This window comes from Mycetomoellerius zeteki, unplaced genomic scaffold (genome assembly GCF_001594055.1).
Source record: "Mycetomoellerius zeteki isolate Tzet28-1 unplaced genomic scaffold, Tzet1.0 scaffold225, whole genome shotgun sequence".
Taxonomy (NCBI): Eukaryota; Metazoa; Arthropoda; class Insecta; order Hymenoptera; family Formicidae; genus Mycetomoellerius; species Mycetomoellerius zeteki.
In genome coordinates this window covers 84,630-103,211 of record NW_017257200.1, presented here as the reverse complement: position 1 = coordinate 103,211, position 18,582 = coordinate 84,630, and the positions used below count along the sequence as shown (strand labels likewise).

Here is an 18,582-nt window from a genome sequence, read left to right as displayed (position 1 = left end):
GAGCATATGTCTATAGGACTTTTTTTCTTAGTTTTTTACTCCTCTACACGCTCCCGAAGTTTTGCCATTTAATTTGGAAACACCCTGTATAATATGTATCTTATTTTTATTGAGTTAATTTTTGTCCATAAATGTTAATTTCACAGTATAAGATATATATTATAGTAAGGCACTATCTAATTAATTATTGATAATATTAAATTTGAAAAAAAAAAAAAAAAATGTTTGTCATAACTAGAAGTAGCAAGAATCACCACTTTCTTCGATTAAACGAAACAGATAAAAAAGTTTCAACAAGTTCGAGCAAGTGCTTTATCATCGTTTCTGAGACATCGTTAATCTTGGATTCGGGAAAAAATTACATTACTTTAACAGATTGTTACGAATACATATGTAGCGCGATCGTTTATCTTGCATGCTGTCTTTATTTTGCAAAAATTTTTCCATGATTAAAATATGTGTTGCTAAAGTTGAAAATAAATTATCTTTGGATTAAAATAATACCCGACAGGTATGCGGCAACTATGTATTCATTTCGATTACTCTGATACAAGCATGATCATGTCTGCGTTTACATATGCTAATCTTATGAATAAATTGTCTTGTACCAGGCAAGACAAGTCATCATTAATCAAAGATGGGAAAAACATTAAATGCCACTAATTCACGCAAGCTAATAAAGCTTTTATTTGGGAATTTATACTCATTGTCAGAGTGTTCAGATACGTATAGTCAGTGCGTATAAATTTATTTGATAAATAAAACAATATTCTTCGTAAAACACTAAAATTGCAATAAAACTGCGAAAATTGTTCATAAAACAAGTAAGACATTGCTCATCGCACAGATATATTACGTAATCTCTATTCAGAGATTGCAAATGAAAAGACTTGATCGGATCATGTGTATTTGTTTTTAATTGAATTTTAATTAAGATTGAAGCGAGACGGAAACGACTGAACCATCGGGAAATATAGATCACCCGTTACGGAAGATAATAAGGCTCGCGAAGCCAGCTATAAATTGCCTTCAATTGCGAACTGACTACAACGTGATCCGCTAATCGAAATTTCCTGGCAGTTTGCTACGCGAGGAGTGTTATTGTGGGACATAATGCGTGAGCACAGAGGACATTTATGTCGTAAGTAACTAAGCAAAATTATATAATTTCGTAAAAAGCGACGACGTCGCTTTTATAATTTTGACTGCGAGATGTTACGTAAGTTACGTATTACGTCGGTCTACAGAAAATATGTCAAAATACTTAGACATATATTTAGGTGCGTGTATATCATTACTATTATTTTTATCTATCTGTTAAATTGTCCGATTATGCAGAGTACAATTGTGTCTAACAATTAAACCGATTAGATCTAACATTTAAACCAATGAGAATAAATTTAATTAAATAAGAGAAATTCCTGTATCCAGTCAAAACCGATCGTAGTGCTTAAATTGCATCTAAGCTCATCAACTCCTTTGAACTGAATTCGTCTCTTTTATACAAACGAAAAAAGAAAGAGATATTCTATTACCAAATTATTTCAGTTCCGAGAGAGAAGTAAATATTTTGTTTCCTTCCTGAAATAATTAAAGATACATGATGCATACTCTGAAATAATCTGTAGAAACTTGATCATCCCGCAAATGGAAAGTTCATAAAAGGCATTAAAAGCCAGTGAATGTTAATATTCAAGGAGATCGGGAAACGGTTACCAAAAGATTGCGAAGGGTCACTGCGATCGTTATTGACAATTGGCGCGGCGCGAAAATGTTCACTGATTTCCTTTACAATTTCGAGATAACTACAGAGAAATAAATATGAAAGTTAATGAGTCTGCGACTTGAATGCGCGTCAGCATATTCGAATGCCACTTCATATTAAACGTGCTGTTTTTATACCGCAACATTCCTAAACAGAACACAGCATAGCTATTATGAGACTTATAACTATAAAAGTTACATCATTTTATTTCTCTAAATGAAATGCATGATTACATCAGAATCCTAAAATATTGCTGCAAATTTATATCTGTCAAATTAAATGTTATGTTATTTTTTACTTTAGGATTATATATATTAATAAAAAATAATTTTACAAAAAAATAAACAATTTATGTTTCTTAAAAATATTTTCAACTATACATGTAGAACATTTAAGTTACATGTTATCTTTGATGTAATTACTTGATGTAGTAATAACGTCGATCGTTTCGAAAAAAAATGATAACTTGTTATGTATGTATAGTTATGTATGTATAGCTGAAAATATTTTTAAGAAACATAAATTGTTTATTTTTTTGTAAAATTATTTTTTATTAATAAATCCTAAAGTAAAAAATGACATAACATTTAATTTGACAGATATAAATTTGCAAATAGATTACGTAAACAAATTAAAATAAGTAGAAGTATTAATAAAGTACTAATTTTTAATTTATCGATATTCTGTGAACAAGATATAAAATATATATTCTTTTATTCTTTAATACAAAATATGTAAAAAATTTCACATAAAAAGAAATTATAAAAGATATGCAGTTCTTAGTAAAAATTCAATTAAAAAATAAGTCAGACGATAAGCCTACGCTAAAAACGCATATTTAACATGGAAAGGAGAACTATGTTGTAACATGAAGATTTATTCAAGCAGATAAAACCGGTCATGAATCATCAGTTCCAAATAAATAGATAAAAATGTGACAACAATTTTCAATTTACGATTATTTTTGAAACGATAATTAAAGGAATATAAGACATTAACGTAATCACGACGGCCTCGAATAAAAATACGCGTTGGATTTATTATGCCAATACATGAATATATTATATACGAATTCAGAAATATGCATTCGTTTTAATTAATATGTTTATAAAAATAAATCTTAAGAGCACATTTTATCTAATTTTATACCTAATCAGTATTAACCTATTTATAGTTTCTCAAGTTAATTATCGTTCTGCTTAAAATTCTAAGAAACAAAGAGAGTAGAGCATTAATCCACAATTAATGACACTTTTTCTTCATTGATATTATCAAAACTTAGAAAGAGAAACGGACATTATTAATCCATTTAGTATTTAGTTAACTTAAATTGCGCGCCGACAATTTGATTAAAATGACTGCTCTTTGCAAGCGCTGGTTTGTAAAGTCCATATTACTTTAATAGCGATAATAATAATAATAGAATACGATACTGCAATATGCGAATTTCATAACGATTATAACTGACGTATTTCGGCATTTTTGTTAAAATAAATAAAGAGAGTTAAAGAAAAATTGATTCTTATAAATATTGCAAAAAATTCAATCTTATTATTGTTTTATTAATCATTGCGATCAGATTAATGTTTCGGAATAAATTTTTTCCAGAGTCTCATTTATCTTTCATAGCATAAGCACGATGTCATTTGCGATTATACGAATTATGGCTGGAAAATTTCGAGAATAAAATTATCACACACAAATTAGGAAAATCTGATCAATTTTATTTCCGTGGGAATAAAGAAAATTTACGTTTATAAGTAAGCTGTTCAAATTTCTTACATCTTTACTTATAACAAAAGTTCACGTTGAAAAGAATACAATCTGCAGAAACCGCTAATAAGCCATTTATTTTATTTATCTCAAAATTTCCTTTCTTCTAAAATAATCTTAACTATTTATTATATTTGACGATCGCATTACTTTCTACGTCCAATTATGATGTCGCTATATATCCACCAATGGAATTCGTTTACTACAAATTCGTTTTCACCATAAAATTTCAAATATTCCCAAAGCTTACTCGAGTTATTCGAGCAAACTACTGTTTGAATGAATCTCAAGAGGAACAAGATATAAAATCTTTTTTCCCTTTCCTTCGAGAAAGCGCTGACTCTCAATTGCCCTTCGAAAAGTTTTCACCTTTTTCAACTCTAAATTTTATTACTGTTTCAAATGCAAGTTGTTATGCAGGTGGTAATCGACAATGAGCATTATTAATCAATTGATATTACCACAATTCAAAGCCGACCAATTCTAAATGGCGTAATTTGCAGTAACAGTTCGGTGAAAGGTGAACTTAGGCTCGACCAAAGACTGGTCGTTAAATATGCATTCTGCAAAACGCCGCTCTTCTCGAATCATTAACGTGTAAATTATGCGAAATAGATCGCAAGCGAATGCATGGCTTTCATGTATATGCGCGAATTGTTAAAGTTGTTTCCGCTGTAAACATTACGTCGAACAGTGCCGTACGCAAATAATTGTTCATCTTGACATTTGAGTGGAACGTTTAAAGATGAATAAATTAACATGTTGAGTCAATAAGTGTATCCGCTACGTAGTAAACAAAAGAAATATCAGTGACCAGGTAGAATACGACTAATTATAAGGTATATCATAAGTTAAAATATATCAAAACTATACCATAAATATAATTATATATACTGAAAATAACTTAAAATATATTAAAACTATACTATATAAATATAATTATATATACTGAAAAAAATTTCTGGTTAAAAATAAACGAACTAAAAGATTTCGATCATACAAAAATTTTGGTTATCACAACTAAAATTATGATAGAGTCAATCAAAAAATTCTGATTTATCCATTTTCAACCAGAATTGCAATAAATGTAACTAGACTCTTTTTTTATAATGAAAAGAAAATGATGTTGTTACAAACAACATTATTTTAATTGAAAATAATTTTATTAATTTATACATAGCATCATTAATGGAATAAATGCGTCATACTCTTATTTAAAAAAAAATTTTATTTATTTTAATACTGTTATTAAATCAACAAGATTATTTTCGATTAAAATAATGCTGTTGAAACATCATTTTTTCTTCAGTGCAGCGAATACACAACATTTAATTACACAACATTACATAATTACGAAAGTAACTGTTATCACAATTTTGTTAAGTATCCATTGGAAAATCATGTGTTTAAAGTTTTTGTACTCAAAGAAATAATCGCGATATGGAAATTTTTTGTCATTAATTTTAAATCTCGAATTATGAGATTTTTTGGCATTTGGTGAAGAGTCCATAAATTTAAATTTAAATATTCATTGTAGTCAAGCAAAATCTTCTTTATTACGTAATTTTAAATTGATTTCTAAACTAACATTCTCCTAACAATTCCACAATTGGAGACATTTACGTCGCGTAGAGAAGTAAGCGTGATTAAAAGACGCGAGTACATTCGCCTCAACTCTGACTTTTACCTTCGTTTTCTGTTTCAAGAATCTCGTGATCTTGACGATTGGATTCGGCATCTTTGATTTCGGCATCCTAGATCACTCGCGCTATTTTCAATGAACACTAAAATTCGCGATTAGAATCTTCTTCCTGAATTTCGATCTTTCTTTCCTTCGTTTACAAGTAAAAAATCGTGTGAAAGTCGTTTACATTATGCCTCATATATAAATTATATTTTTTCGAGGAACACAAAGTTTCTTTTGAAGAAGCAAAGCGATCGAATAAACGTAATTTGATTTTTTTTCTAATGTTCTTTGACAAATCACAGTGAGAACTTGTTTACATCAATATTGCCATTTGATATTTTGATAAGTTAACTAGTTTAATCAAAACAACGTTAAGATATTCAATGTTACTTTACTGCATACTAGTTATGCTACCTAGTCTTTTTTATTTATACTAGCGAGTCATTTGAGTAAGAGAACTTCACTTTACGAGGACTGAAGCCGTACTGGAGCTTTCGGAGTAAATCTAATACATTCATACAAGTGATGCAGAGCGAGAGGAGGGGAGTAGAAAACGAGTGACGTATATACTTCGGCAGATGCTTTCCTCGAGACTGCGCATCCTCATTTGCGCAGCACGTGCTACTTGTTCTAAAAATCTCTCATGATATTCAATCTCCTTATGCTGTCGTGAAACAAGAATCATCCTCCATGGATTCAAATCAACGTTAATTTGGGCAAGATTAAGAAAACAATTATATATATTAGTTCAATCTTTCAGGATTCTGTACAGGGTAGAAAAACTTTATCTTGAAAAATATCTTATTTTATATTATAATTTTTAAGCAAGTCACTATTCTTCAACAGTCATTTACGGTTGCTTGAGTGTACTTATTTCGTGAAGCCCTACTCATCTTCACTTATCTTTGTCTTTATCTAGTTATAAACTTATTTTTAATTAGTTCTGGAAGTAACTCAGAAGCAATTATTTTCATCTTTAATTATATATACTATATATCTAGCAAGCATCCACCAATGTATACTGATAAAATTAATATAACTTTCAATGTATTTCATCGGAAAGTTTTCCGCATAGTATACCGTTACTTTTACGTTACTGGATAAGAGTAGAGTTAAGCGAAATCTGAGTCAACGCATTTTTAAGCACCAAATTATGTCTGGCTTTACGATAAACACAGCGCACGTGTCCAAAAATAAGTGAAAAAATGTCTGAAGCTTGGCATTTTATCGTTTTTGAACAGTCAGAAATGTTCGAGGACGGAAAAATACTCTAGTCGCAAGTGGATTATATGCTTTTGTGTTTTAATAATGATCTTTTTAAATTAGTAACATTATTCGTTGTGTGATTTTCCACAAATTTGAGTTACTTTTACATGAACAACAATTCGAAGATTTATAAACTTCATTGTATCAATGTTATATGCTATTTTATTGAATACGTTAGTACTCAATGAATTTTTTATTTAATTTTTTACTACACCTATATCGTTCTATTATAAATAAATTTATGTGTAATTTTTACACAAAGAGAGTAAAGTAAATAAGTGTGTGTGAATAAGAAAAAATATTCTTCGAATTTACAACAGAAGAAAACGTTAAATCAATCTTTATTATCTGAAATCGATATCTGATTACGACAAGTATTTGCCATATCTCCTTTCGGCCAAATTTATTTTTATCTAAATAAAATCATTATTATTACCTACATTTCACAATATAATGCAAAAACCTATTGATAAATCCTCAATATTTTATAAAATAAGACATTTAAAAACTAAGAAACAAAGCGTATATAATTTAACCTGATATTTTCGAAAAAAAATTTCCTGCAAATAATTGAGTGCATGAAAGATAAATGTCTATTTTCCTAAGAAAAGTTATCTACTACATCTGTGTCAATTTACACCAACTGTGTCAATTCTCATCAATAATGCATCGATATTATGCAAGCAGCGACTAGTTCATAGAGTTTGACTCTTGACACAAGTTGGCTTACATTATTGCACGCTTGCATCACGCAAGGTACACGCAGCATTTATTACGCACGTAAATGTCCAAACCTCATTCTTCCGTAAACAAGTTAGAAACTGGTCGTCCACCACCTTTTCATAAGGAAGCGTTATTAAATGCTTTTTAACAATAAAGAGAGATTCTATTATCATCAGATATTTTCTTTAAGAGAATATAAACAATATCAAGGGAATGAGAGAAACTTTCCGATCTTTTATGCTCTAGATAACTATATTGCGTTTCTCTACTTCGTATCCACACTCACGACACAACACGATGCTGTCTATCACAATTACCATTTCGCCTTGGAATCGATAATCTTTATCGTCTTCGACGCAGTACCGATTTGCATAAAGCCGCATCGTAAGAATCGACTAAATATGGAAAATGTGTTCTGCAAGTATTTCGAATCGCTTGCAGCGTAATAGAAATCTGCGTAAACGAAAACTGTTGAAACACACCATGTATTATGAGATATATAAATATATATATATAGAGAGAGAGAGAAAAAAAGACGATAATAATAATGAGATACGATAAAAACATAATGCATGCGCGAGATGGAGAGTTTGAACAAGTGCATGCTGCACATTCATCTAGATTCTAGTTGAGAATATATTCTACGACCAGGAGGAACAGGTGCATGCAGTCTGTTTTCAGCGAGTGATGTGAGATTCGTCGAGACTAGAATTGGAAGATAAACCTAGCTCAAATAAGATCCAAATACTAACAATAAGAACGAATTAACTGAATCATTACTAAAAGACGTTCCTGGTATATTGATTTGTACATCATTGTTGTGGATCACCGCGAGGACGTGAATGAGACAGCAAGAGTGTGAACAACGAGATCATAAAGAATTCTTTACAGACTTTATCTCGTATCATGAAAATTAACGAATTACTAAGGACCGTATTCTATTCCCTAACGATATTATAATTGAGCGATTGTTGTTAATATACTTATTCTATAACAAAAAAATAAAATTGTCCTAATCTCAATAACATCTTCCTAGTTGTTGTTGAGTTTAGAACAATTTTATCACTATTTTTTTTTGTTACAGAATAAAGTCTTTCTGACTAACAACAATCTTTCAATAATAATATCGTTTAAGATTCCGGAAAAGGTCCTCAGTCGGGGTAATAGAATGTACCGACATGAATAATCGAAGCGGGCATAAAGCGAGCTGAAAAAGTCAGCTAAAAAAAAAGAAAGAAAAAGGACATCAAACGATAGGCACGGCCGCAACATCGCGTGACAACGTCGGGTGCACCCGATAGCTAACAAGATTGTCTAGGGTGCGGCAGTGTTATTATCTAAAAGGTGCATTGTTCAACATCGAGCAATTAGGGTGTCTAATGATAGATATCATCGATCACCGGGAGGTGGGCGGAGTGATCGGTACCTCCGAATCCTGGATCTGCTCGGAATCGGCCGATGTGCTCGAGGTCTTCAGGATGCTGTACAGCTTTACGTAGGGGGCCTTGATCAGCTGTCGGCCAATAGAATCGGCCGTGTTTAGCAAATATCCTCGATCGCGGCATCATTGAGATATATCGAGTCCCGTGCGATCCTCGCGTCGAAAATCAACAGCAGCCGACGCGTTTGATGACAATCGTGACAACAAACGCCGGAATAGAGTAGCCTTTGATGTTACTATCGATAACAATGGATTGCGCGCGATTTCGCGAAACATTTAACGTATCTCGACACTATTCGATAGTCAGTCGACACGAGGATCGGGTTATCAGCGAAATTAGAAATGTTCGCAAAAGTCATAAAAAAGAGATCTTTGCGCTTTGAGAAATATCAAACGTAGTAATCTCTTTTTCTTCAACGAATTATGCGATATTACAAAATTTGAAATTAGTGATTTCATCGCATCAAATCTAAAGTCAATTTTTCTGCAAGAATTTTAAATGAAGATCGTGACCGTCAATTTTCTCTATTAAATATTAAATATTTACGATATTGACGCAAAACTTGAATTTCTGTTGAAATAGAGATTTTAAATAATTGCAGACAATAACGACAGACTTATAAATGATGAATAAAATTTAAAGTTGATCGGCAAAGTAAAGCTCTTATTCTTATATATAATTTATCAAGGACAAAAGTTTCAAGACTCTTCAATCTTTAGTAGCAACTTTGTAACACAGTTTCTACTTAGATGTTAGAAAAGTGTGACGGAACACTCAGCTACATCCTGTCACACATTGACAGTCACATTGGTACTCACCTCCCAGGACTCCCTTGTCAATTCGCTGATGTCGTCACCTTGTCCATCGTGAGCCTTGCTCTCTTCCGTGGAATCCGCGCCTTCGCCGCTTTCGTGGGGTGACAATTCCGGCGACAGGTCAGTGTCGGTGTCCGACAGGATGTAGCCGCGTTCTCGCCAGTAGTTCTCATCCAGCTCGCCGTACAGGCTCGGCACCCACGCATGAATGAACCTGTACAGATCGTCCACTCTGCAAAGAGAGAAAAAAAGAAACGATATAAACATCAATTATATCATTATTATAGGAGCAAGTTTAAAAAAATTCGTCCCAAATTCAACATTTATTGTTAACATATTTATCACGAATTAAATACTACAAGCAAACAATTTTTTACAGAAACTTTCGATTGGAACTTGACGCATTGTATATGCATGTCCCAACATGCATGCCCTTAACATATCCCATGTTGGGCCAATTGTAAGTGACTTAACTTGACCACTGTACCGTTTAAAATGTGTAATTTTTAATTATCCTAATCGAAATAAGTAACCTAAATTTAAATAAATATTTACTTAATAAAAAGAAGATTGTTAAAGCAATGTTTTTTGTACTAAATAAATATTTTGATATTTAATAAATATTTAGATGGTATTATTCAAATAAATATTTATTGAAATTTAAGATATTTTTTTTCTTAGTGTATATACTCGGGCATTAAAGAGAGAAGAAAGAAAGATTCTAAATGCAAAAAAATTCAAGCAATGCAAATAGACTGAAGTCGTGCGATAATTAACACATTCCGTGTAGCGTCAATTTTTAATGACTCCGACCATCATGCCGTGGAGGTCACTAATAATGACCTACGCTATTTTTATACGTTTGTTAAATTCATTAAATAACATGTATTTCATAATGCTTTCAAAAATTATTATTATAAAGTAAAAGGTCTAATAAACCCATTGCATCATATATTATAATTATCTATCCACACATGATATCAAAAATTATTTTATAATTACGTTACTATTTACTGCCAAAAAACGAAACGGAAAATTCAGCGCGAGTCACTGGTAATCCATGCAGCACGAAACTTATTTAATGAACGCACAGCTACGTGCAAACGCAGACAAGTTACGAAGGACCACATATCATCAAACGGAAATGAAGCAAAGTTAATATTAAGTTCTGTTACAAATTGGGTAATTGAGCGTCAGAGACGCACGGAATGTTGCAATTGCAACAGGTTTACGGGAATGAGGTAGTAACGCGAAATGTGTGTAGAATTAGTTTGCACACTTCCTCCTGGAAAGAAATGTTAAAGGACGTGGACAATCTTTGACAGGCAGAAATTTTCTGTAGACAGATAGAAATTTTATGTAGGGCGAATCGTTTCTCGGTTAAAATGCAGTTCGTCTGCAATTAATCAGCAGAGGATCATTTGCTATCAGCTGTCGCATAGATCGGATGATGTCACGGTTTTTGCCAAGTTTGCGTTACTACGTCATTCCCAAACCTGTTGCAACATTCCGTGCATCTTTGACACTGGTTTACTTAATTTGTAACAAAACTTAATATTCACTCTTTGCTCTATTTTCATTCGATAATGTTTGTGCTTCGGAACTTGTCTGCATTTGCACTGTGCATTCATTAAAAGCAGACGCGCAGCATGTTGGAACGTGGTACATCAATTTATAATAGGCCGCAATTTGCTGCATGCGTTTACATATTAAACATGAGAACGTTTATCGAATTTTATTGCCACACTGTGAATTATTGTCGCACATCTTTTCTGTATAAAATGTAAAAAAATTCGTAATATTATCGTTGCAGAGGTAAAAAATTTTTTTAAATTAGATGAGAATTTATAATAAATAAAATTTAATGATGATTCAAGTTAAAGATAAGATTATTGGAGAGATCTAAATACAGAAATCAATATTACAGATTAAAATTTAATATTTTTGTTTCTATACATACGTAATGTTTTTTATTTACGTTACGTTCAAAATTTTTTTTCAATCAGAGAATAATTTTTCATATCAATCCAAAAAATTGTACAAGAAGAGATAATTTAGAGATCTTATTTTTAAAGATTTTTTAATTTAAAACTGAAACAGTCTATAAACAAAATTCAATTATAATGTAAAAAAGAAATTGTCAATAAATTTAATGGAACAATTTAAAGAACAGATCGACATCATACATTAAAATTTAATAGTTTTGCTATGCGACATACATACGTGTAACATTTCCGATTCACGTATATTTTTCGACCATAGATTTAAGAATAAATTGTATAAAGGGAGATAATTCAAAAATTCTTTAGTTTTATAGATTTTAATTTGAAACTAAACAAGAGTTTATAAAGAAAATTCAACAATAATACACTGAAAAAAAAGATTGGCTGCTGCAGCCAATTAAAAATGCTATGCCATATTTTACCATCTAATTTACTGCAGCAGCCAATCTTTTTTTCAGTGTATAAATTAAAGATAAATTTATTCGTTTTAAAAAAAAAATTGAAAACGAATTTTTAAAAATAGATCGACATCATGGATTAAAATGTAATATTTTTGCTATTACGCGAAAAATATATAAAAAAATGTAACCTTCCTTCTGTGTTCAATGTTACATATGTAATAAAGATATCGGAGTAGTTAATATTTTTACTACTATATGAGACATACATATATGTGTGGTGTCTTTGAGTCGCCTTATTTTTTTTCGACCAGAAAATGATTTTTCATATCGATCCAAAAATATATTATACAAAGAGAGATAATTTTATATAATTCTTAGTTTTAGAGATTTTAATTGGAAATTAGATAAGAATTTATAAACAAAATTCAACGATGATACAAACTGAAGATAAAATTATTGTAGTAATAAAATAAATCATAAATTAAAATTTAATTTTTTTTTGCTGTATGAAACATAGGTATATGTGTGACGTTTCTGATTCGCGTTAATCCGTAATTCTTTTTTCAAAAAACCAAAAAATAATTATTTATACTGATCTATAAGAATAAATCGTGCAAAGAGAGGGATAATTTTATAGCTCTTAGTTTTAGAAATTTCTCGATTTGAAACTACATAAAAGTTTATAAACAAAATTCAACAACGCGTAATGCGGCGTTTCGCGACTTGTCCTTGCGTCATCACAGCCGTGTCGCACGCTATATTTTACCTGCGATGCACAAAGGGCATCACGTTTGTCACCGCTCCTCTCACGTGGCGGTCGTAAATAAAATTCAGCATACCGCCGATCGCGCTCATCGTTCCATTCATCGCCGGGTCGTAGACGAGAAATGGACAGAAGAAACGGCGAATAATGAGAAACGTGACGTGGACTAGCCAACTCAAAGTAACGACGAAATTATCAGACTGTCGCGGCGTATCAGTGATCGCTATATTCGCTATCAGCGGTCTCCGTTTCTAACCTCCTGACAATTCCTAATATACGTGCATTTCTCGCCGTAATACTTTTTTATTTACGCGCGACACGTCGACGATTGATTTGCGGCAGGCTGTCCCTCGACGGAGCCGCCGGGATACGTAACGCGAGACACTTTGCGATACGCGAACACACGTCGCGTTCGTGGAGAACAACCGGAAAACGGAGTAGCTACCAGATACGTCGCGAACGTCGACAGGCGATTCGCGTACGTGTGTCACGTGCTACTGATTTGCTCGGTACACCTGCACTTTTATTTCATACGTATCTCGCGGAACATTGTCTCGCAGTATCGCGCTGATATGGTTGTTTCAGCTTTTTTTACCAGTCAAGGCTTTAACTGCTCCTCGCAGTTTTTCTTGTTATCGTTCCTGAGAATGTAAAATCTAACAAATTCAAAACTCACTTTAAAACAGAAAGGACGGTTTTGTTCAAATATCTAAAAATTTAGCTAAATGTAAATTTGAAAATAATTTTGTTAGATATATTTGTTAGATAATTATTAAAATAATTATAGAGAACGTTCAAGCTGGTTGCTAGAATATCAAAACTTTTTGCAGTATTGCTCTCATCATGAGTTTCCTACATAATTATTTCGGTCCAACAATTATTTTCAAATCTATCTATATATACCTAAATTTTTAGTAACTTTAACAAAGTCATTCTTTCCATGTGTGAATTTCTGTCGCATATTTTCGAAGATAAAAATACGACCATAAAATTACCTTTCTCTTACAATTCATTCTTGAATTGATATGAATACAGAAAGAACGATTTCAAATTAACTAAAAATGTAGCTATATACATATCTGAAAATAATTTTGTTGGATCGTTAAAATAATTACATAGAAATTTCAAGGATTTTGATGGTTCAACAAAATTATTTTCAGATCTGTATCTAGCTAAATTTTTAGATATTTTAACCATCCTTTCCGTAAAAAATTATTCTCCGGTCGCTAGCACGAAGTCAAATTTAAATTCACCTCGGGATATCGTTATTACAAATCGCAAATGTAACGCGAAAAACATCACATATGTATATCTCTCGCTTAGTAAAAATATTAAATCTTAATCTACCGACCTGTTTTCTAGACCACTCCAATAACTTTATCTTCAGTTACATCATCGTCGAATTTTATTTATAAACGTTATCTAGTTTCAAACTAAAAGGTCTCGCCGTCGCAATAAAGCGAGATTATGAATATTTTTCTTAATATTTGTATTATACACGAAAAAGGTATGCAATAATAGATTAACTGATAAATATGTATTCAATGGTATTTTTTTTTAGCAATACACAATCCGTCGAATTCAAACTGAAATTTTTTATTGTACAAAATTTTTGTTCGTAATATTTAAATTTAAATCGATAGTAAATGTATTTTAATCCGATAAATATTAGAATTGAAAATATTAGAAATGAGAAGAATCTTTTAATACTAGAACTGCAACTGTGGCACTTTTAACCATCTGATAGTTTTTCTTTTCCAGTTAATTTGGATTTGTACGTAGAGCTTTAAATTTTTGTGACTTTTCATAAATAATCATAATTAATTACAAGTAATTTCACTTTTAGGATGACAACCCTCTCTCGTAAAAAGCCAAATTAACCTTGAACCGTGATTGGGTTAATTTAGACTTGTGATTCTATATTAAAGAAGTTATCAGATCACACGATCTATATGCGCATCATCTCTTATTTAAAAAATATATTAAACACGCAAAAAAAAAGCTTTATTTTATCATTATTGTTGACATAGATGTGTATCAATTTTCTTATAACACTTACGGGCTTATAATGACACTAATATTTTTGGCAATTTAGAACCTATCTGATAATATAAGAGCGATTACCGAGACTCCAGATTGATACGAAGAAACGAGGTTACTATCGATAGATCTTAATATATACGAACGCCCAACACGATCTTAATTGCGTATTGTCTGATACAATCGCACTACTGAGAAATAGTCGATGACATTTGTAAACAAATGATACTCAAAGAGGGCTGTCAACGAGATTTGCGATATCATAATATATGTATATGAATTACAAATTTTGAGAATCGCGAATACTCGAGTATTTCCGAATATCACTTTATTCTTTTGTTTAACATTCGGTGAACAACAAAGAAAATGACTCTTGAAGGCACTCGGGTAGTGTTTTCAAACGCAGCCAAAAGGGACACGTGTCTCTTTCTTTCTTTCTTTTAAAATTAAAATACATTTACTTTACGAGATACGATAAATAAATATAATAGATTTTGAAAAACGAAATAAATGACTTTAGTATAATCCTAAGTTACTTCTCGAAAAATTTTAGTGCATTCTCATCACTCTAAATTCAGTGTACTAAGTTTATGTTTCACACATGCAAGTAAAGTATCCATTATTTCATTATTCTAATGGTTTTTAAACACAAGTTGCAACAACAAGAAAAACACTGGCAACCGACGCGCAACAAAACCTTGATCGAGCATCAGCGAGTGTATAAATAGAAGTTCCGGCGAAAATCTATTTTGCGTGTCTTGCGACGAAGCACATGTCCGGCCGTAACGTTCTGGATGCCGTTCTTTCGTGGAGATGGCCGTACGATAAACCGGCCGTATGTACAAAAATAACGCAGCAAACATTTTCGCCTGAAGGAAATTTACCGGCGTGTTTTTACCCGAGAAACGTCACCGTCGTATATTTATTCGCGCACGATCAAGTGATTGACTTATCGCGTACAACGCAGTGCCTGTAACTCGTTTCCCGACGACAACTCGTTAGGCGTTAATGCAGGAACCTCAAAAAATTCCAATCCTCGTGTTTTAACATGCTAGAAATAAACTGCGAAGCGAAAAACAAAGAGTATAAAAAAATCATATAATATCGAAAGTTATTCCATTGACGATAAATTTTTTATAAATTTGATAACATTGGAATTGTTTGAAAACATGAGAAAATTTGATCAAAAAAATTTTGAAATTAATTCATCCAAACATTATATTTGCAGTTGTCACTTTTCCGGTTTTCGGCCGGAGATTCCGACTTTTTGAACGAATCTCTCCGGTAGACAAAAAATCTCCGACTAACGCTCTAAATTTCGGTGACCTTTTTCTTTTTTTAAGTATTGTACATCGATTTTCTTTCAGTTTCAAATAAATCTCCGACTGAGAGGGCCAAATCTAATGACTTTTTTCAGAGAGAGCACAAAAGAAAGTAATAATTTCGGCAATAATAATCTATTTTTGGCAGGATAATACCAAAAAAATCTCTGGCAGGAGGGCCGTCAATCTTTAGCGGAACACTAGTCAAATTAGTCAAAAGATGGCAACCGTGATTATAGTGTATAGTTTTCAATTTCTATCATCTAAAATCGAGAAGTTCATGTACTATTTTGGTGTGTAGTATAGCTACTTTATAAATAATTACAACATAAATTGAAAGAATTCAATGACAGAATTTCGAACTCTATTCGCGTATTTTACGTTCTAAATTACAATAACTCAAGGGACACACGAGACATCGGTGAGAGATCAAAATGTGAGAAACAATTACCTGTTGCGTGGCACGCTGAACCAGTATTCGGGACGCAGTTTCTTCTTGCCGTAGCTCATAATTGGCGTCGATCGTGGTATCTTCTTGTCCTTGGGTCTTCCCGTTCGTAGTCTCAGGTACAACGGTGGGTCCTCGCAAGAACGAGCAGGTCGTGGAATCAGTTCTACGTAATGTGGAAAACATTTATCAGATCAATGTAGATCAATATAGATTAAATACTTCAGTAATAAAAGTTTTATAATCGACAGATTTATCTTTCCAAAAGAGAATCTGCAAATCCAGGCATGACTCACAATGTTATCATAATAAAGAAATTGTTGCGATAAAAAGCTCGTATATATTTATAAATATGTAAGATTATTTTTTGAGTTTTCTTTAAGAATTGCTATCAAAATCACACGAAAAATACACAGATAAGTTAAAAACACGAATAAAATTGGAAAACGAGGCAAGCACATTACCACAAAAAAGTGAGTAGAGGGTGTCAGAGTAAGAATTATCGTGTAAAAGGAATAACAATAGCAACGAGGATAGAATCGTGATAGATGAATAGTATGTATACATTACACAAATATTGTAGAAGAGTTTGACAAATTATATAATATATGCAAGAAATGGTGATGAAATGGAAATAACCATTACAGTGATACAGTGTATGGTCGCCCGTAAGTTGCGCAAATCATGTTTAATGCATGACAGTAAATAAAATCAGACAAAAACATCGTTACGTTTGACAGACGTACGAAAAAGGCAACTGAAGAATTGGGAATTCGCGGCACAAGGAGAAGAGCAAGCTAATACTGTATGAACCTACCCAGGCCTTCGAGTTCGGGAAAATTAGGTGCTTGGACTAGAGGGGCAACAGAAACAAATGACATTACTGCATTAGTATGAACCTATTGCTAGCTAAATGATGAAACCCGTTGTGCTAATCTGAAATAGATAAAACATTACTGAAGAGAAAGATAGACAGAAAGATGTGATTGAGCAATCAATGCAGAAATATACAACAATTACTATCAAAATCTATAACAATCGAACATATCACATACATTTTGCAGAAATAGTATAGATGGCTTTAAAGATTATTATGTTTGTTATTCGATTATTATAGAAAAGATTAGTACGCGAAAAATCTGAAATTCTATGCTAAGTATGCTTTCAAATGACAATTATTAAAAGATCATTTAAATTGGAACAATACGTCCATCACATGCAATATGGCACAAAGGGTTTCAAGATTCTGAAGGTATATTTTATAAATAAATATGTTATGAGAAAAGTGCTTGTTTTCAGTTAAATCTTTTTCTTAGAATACCATTTGGTAAAATACTTATATTTATCAAAATATAAACTAAGATCAATGAAGGAGAAAGTTAATTATGTCAAATAAGACCTGCATTATTCATATTATTTTTTTCTTAAAATATTCGAAATATTGTATGTATCAAAGAAAAACAATAATATTTAACGTTCACGTAATGGAATGACGTATGAAACTGATAATGATAAACAAATATGATCTCAAACAGTGATAAACTACTTTAATGTACACCAAGATAAGCGCATTTGGTTAATAATCCCGGGTTTGCTTGGCAATGTAAAACGGTATTAATGAAATTTAGAAAATATGAAATTTTCGCGCAAATTTATAATAATTATAGCCAAACGCGCTCGAAAATTCTGAGATAGGGATAATAAATTGGCAAAACAACACGGTTTAAAAAGCTATCTATGCGTTTTCGGGCAAGTGCAGTGCGTATATATATATATATATATATATTAATCCCGTTTGCTATCCCCTTGTCATTAATTAATTATTTTCTATCCATATCGATATCAATATTAAATGTCATATGAAAGTAATAGCGACAAGTGTTTTGTGTAAGAGGAAAGTCTGTTTGGAGTATGTCTTCATGATTATTAGACTATCCATTCCAATAGAACATGAAATATTTTATGGATATGTCTCTATACGGTCGTGATACTTACTGTCGAAACTCACAAACAATTCCGGCATATCGTCGACCGAGACCATACTGCGGTAATCCAATCGAGGTGCTGTCGTGGAAGTTTTGCTACCTCGACTGCTATCAACGCTGCTGCTGCCAGAAGATGTTAAAGGTTGCTG

General features: G+C 32.0%; 1 protein-coding gene across 1 annotated transcript in view; it reads right to left on the bottom strand.

Annotated features, from left to right (window-relative positions):
* Window positions 1-18,582, bottom strand: part of mtd (TLD domain-containing protein mustard) — an 88,907-nt gene that overhangs the window by 12,691 nt on the left and 57,634 nt on the right. Inside the window, 3 exon segments of the mRNA XM_018448757.1 lie at window positions 9,475-9,703; window positions 16,452-16,614; window positions 18,444-18,582. The exon segment at window positions 18,444-18,582 is cut by the window's right edge and continues 14 nt beyond it. Of these exon segments, the coding sequence (XP_018304259.1) occupies window positions 9,475-9,703; window positions 16,452-16,614; window positions 18,444-18,582 (531 nt within the window).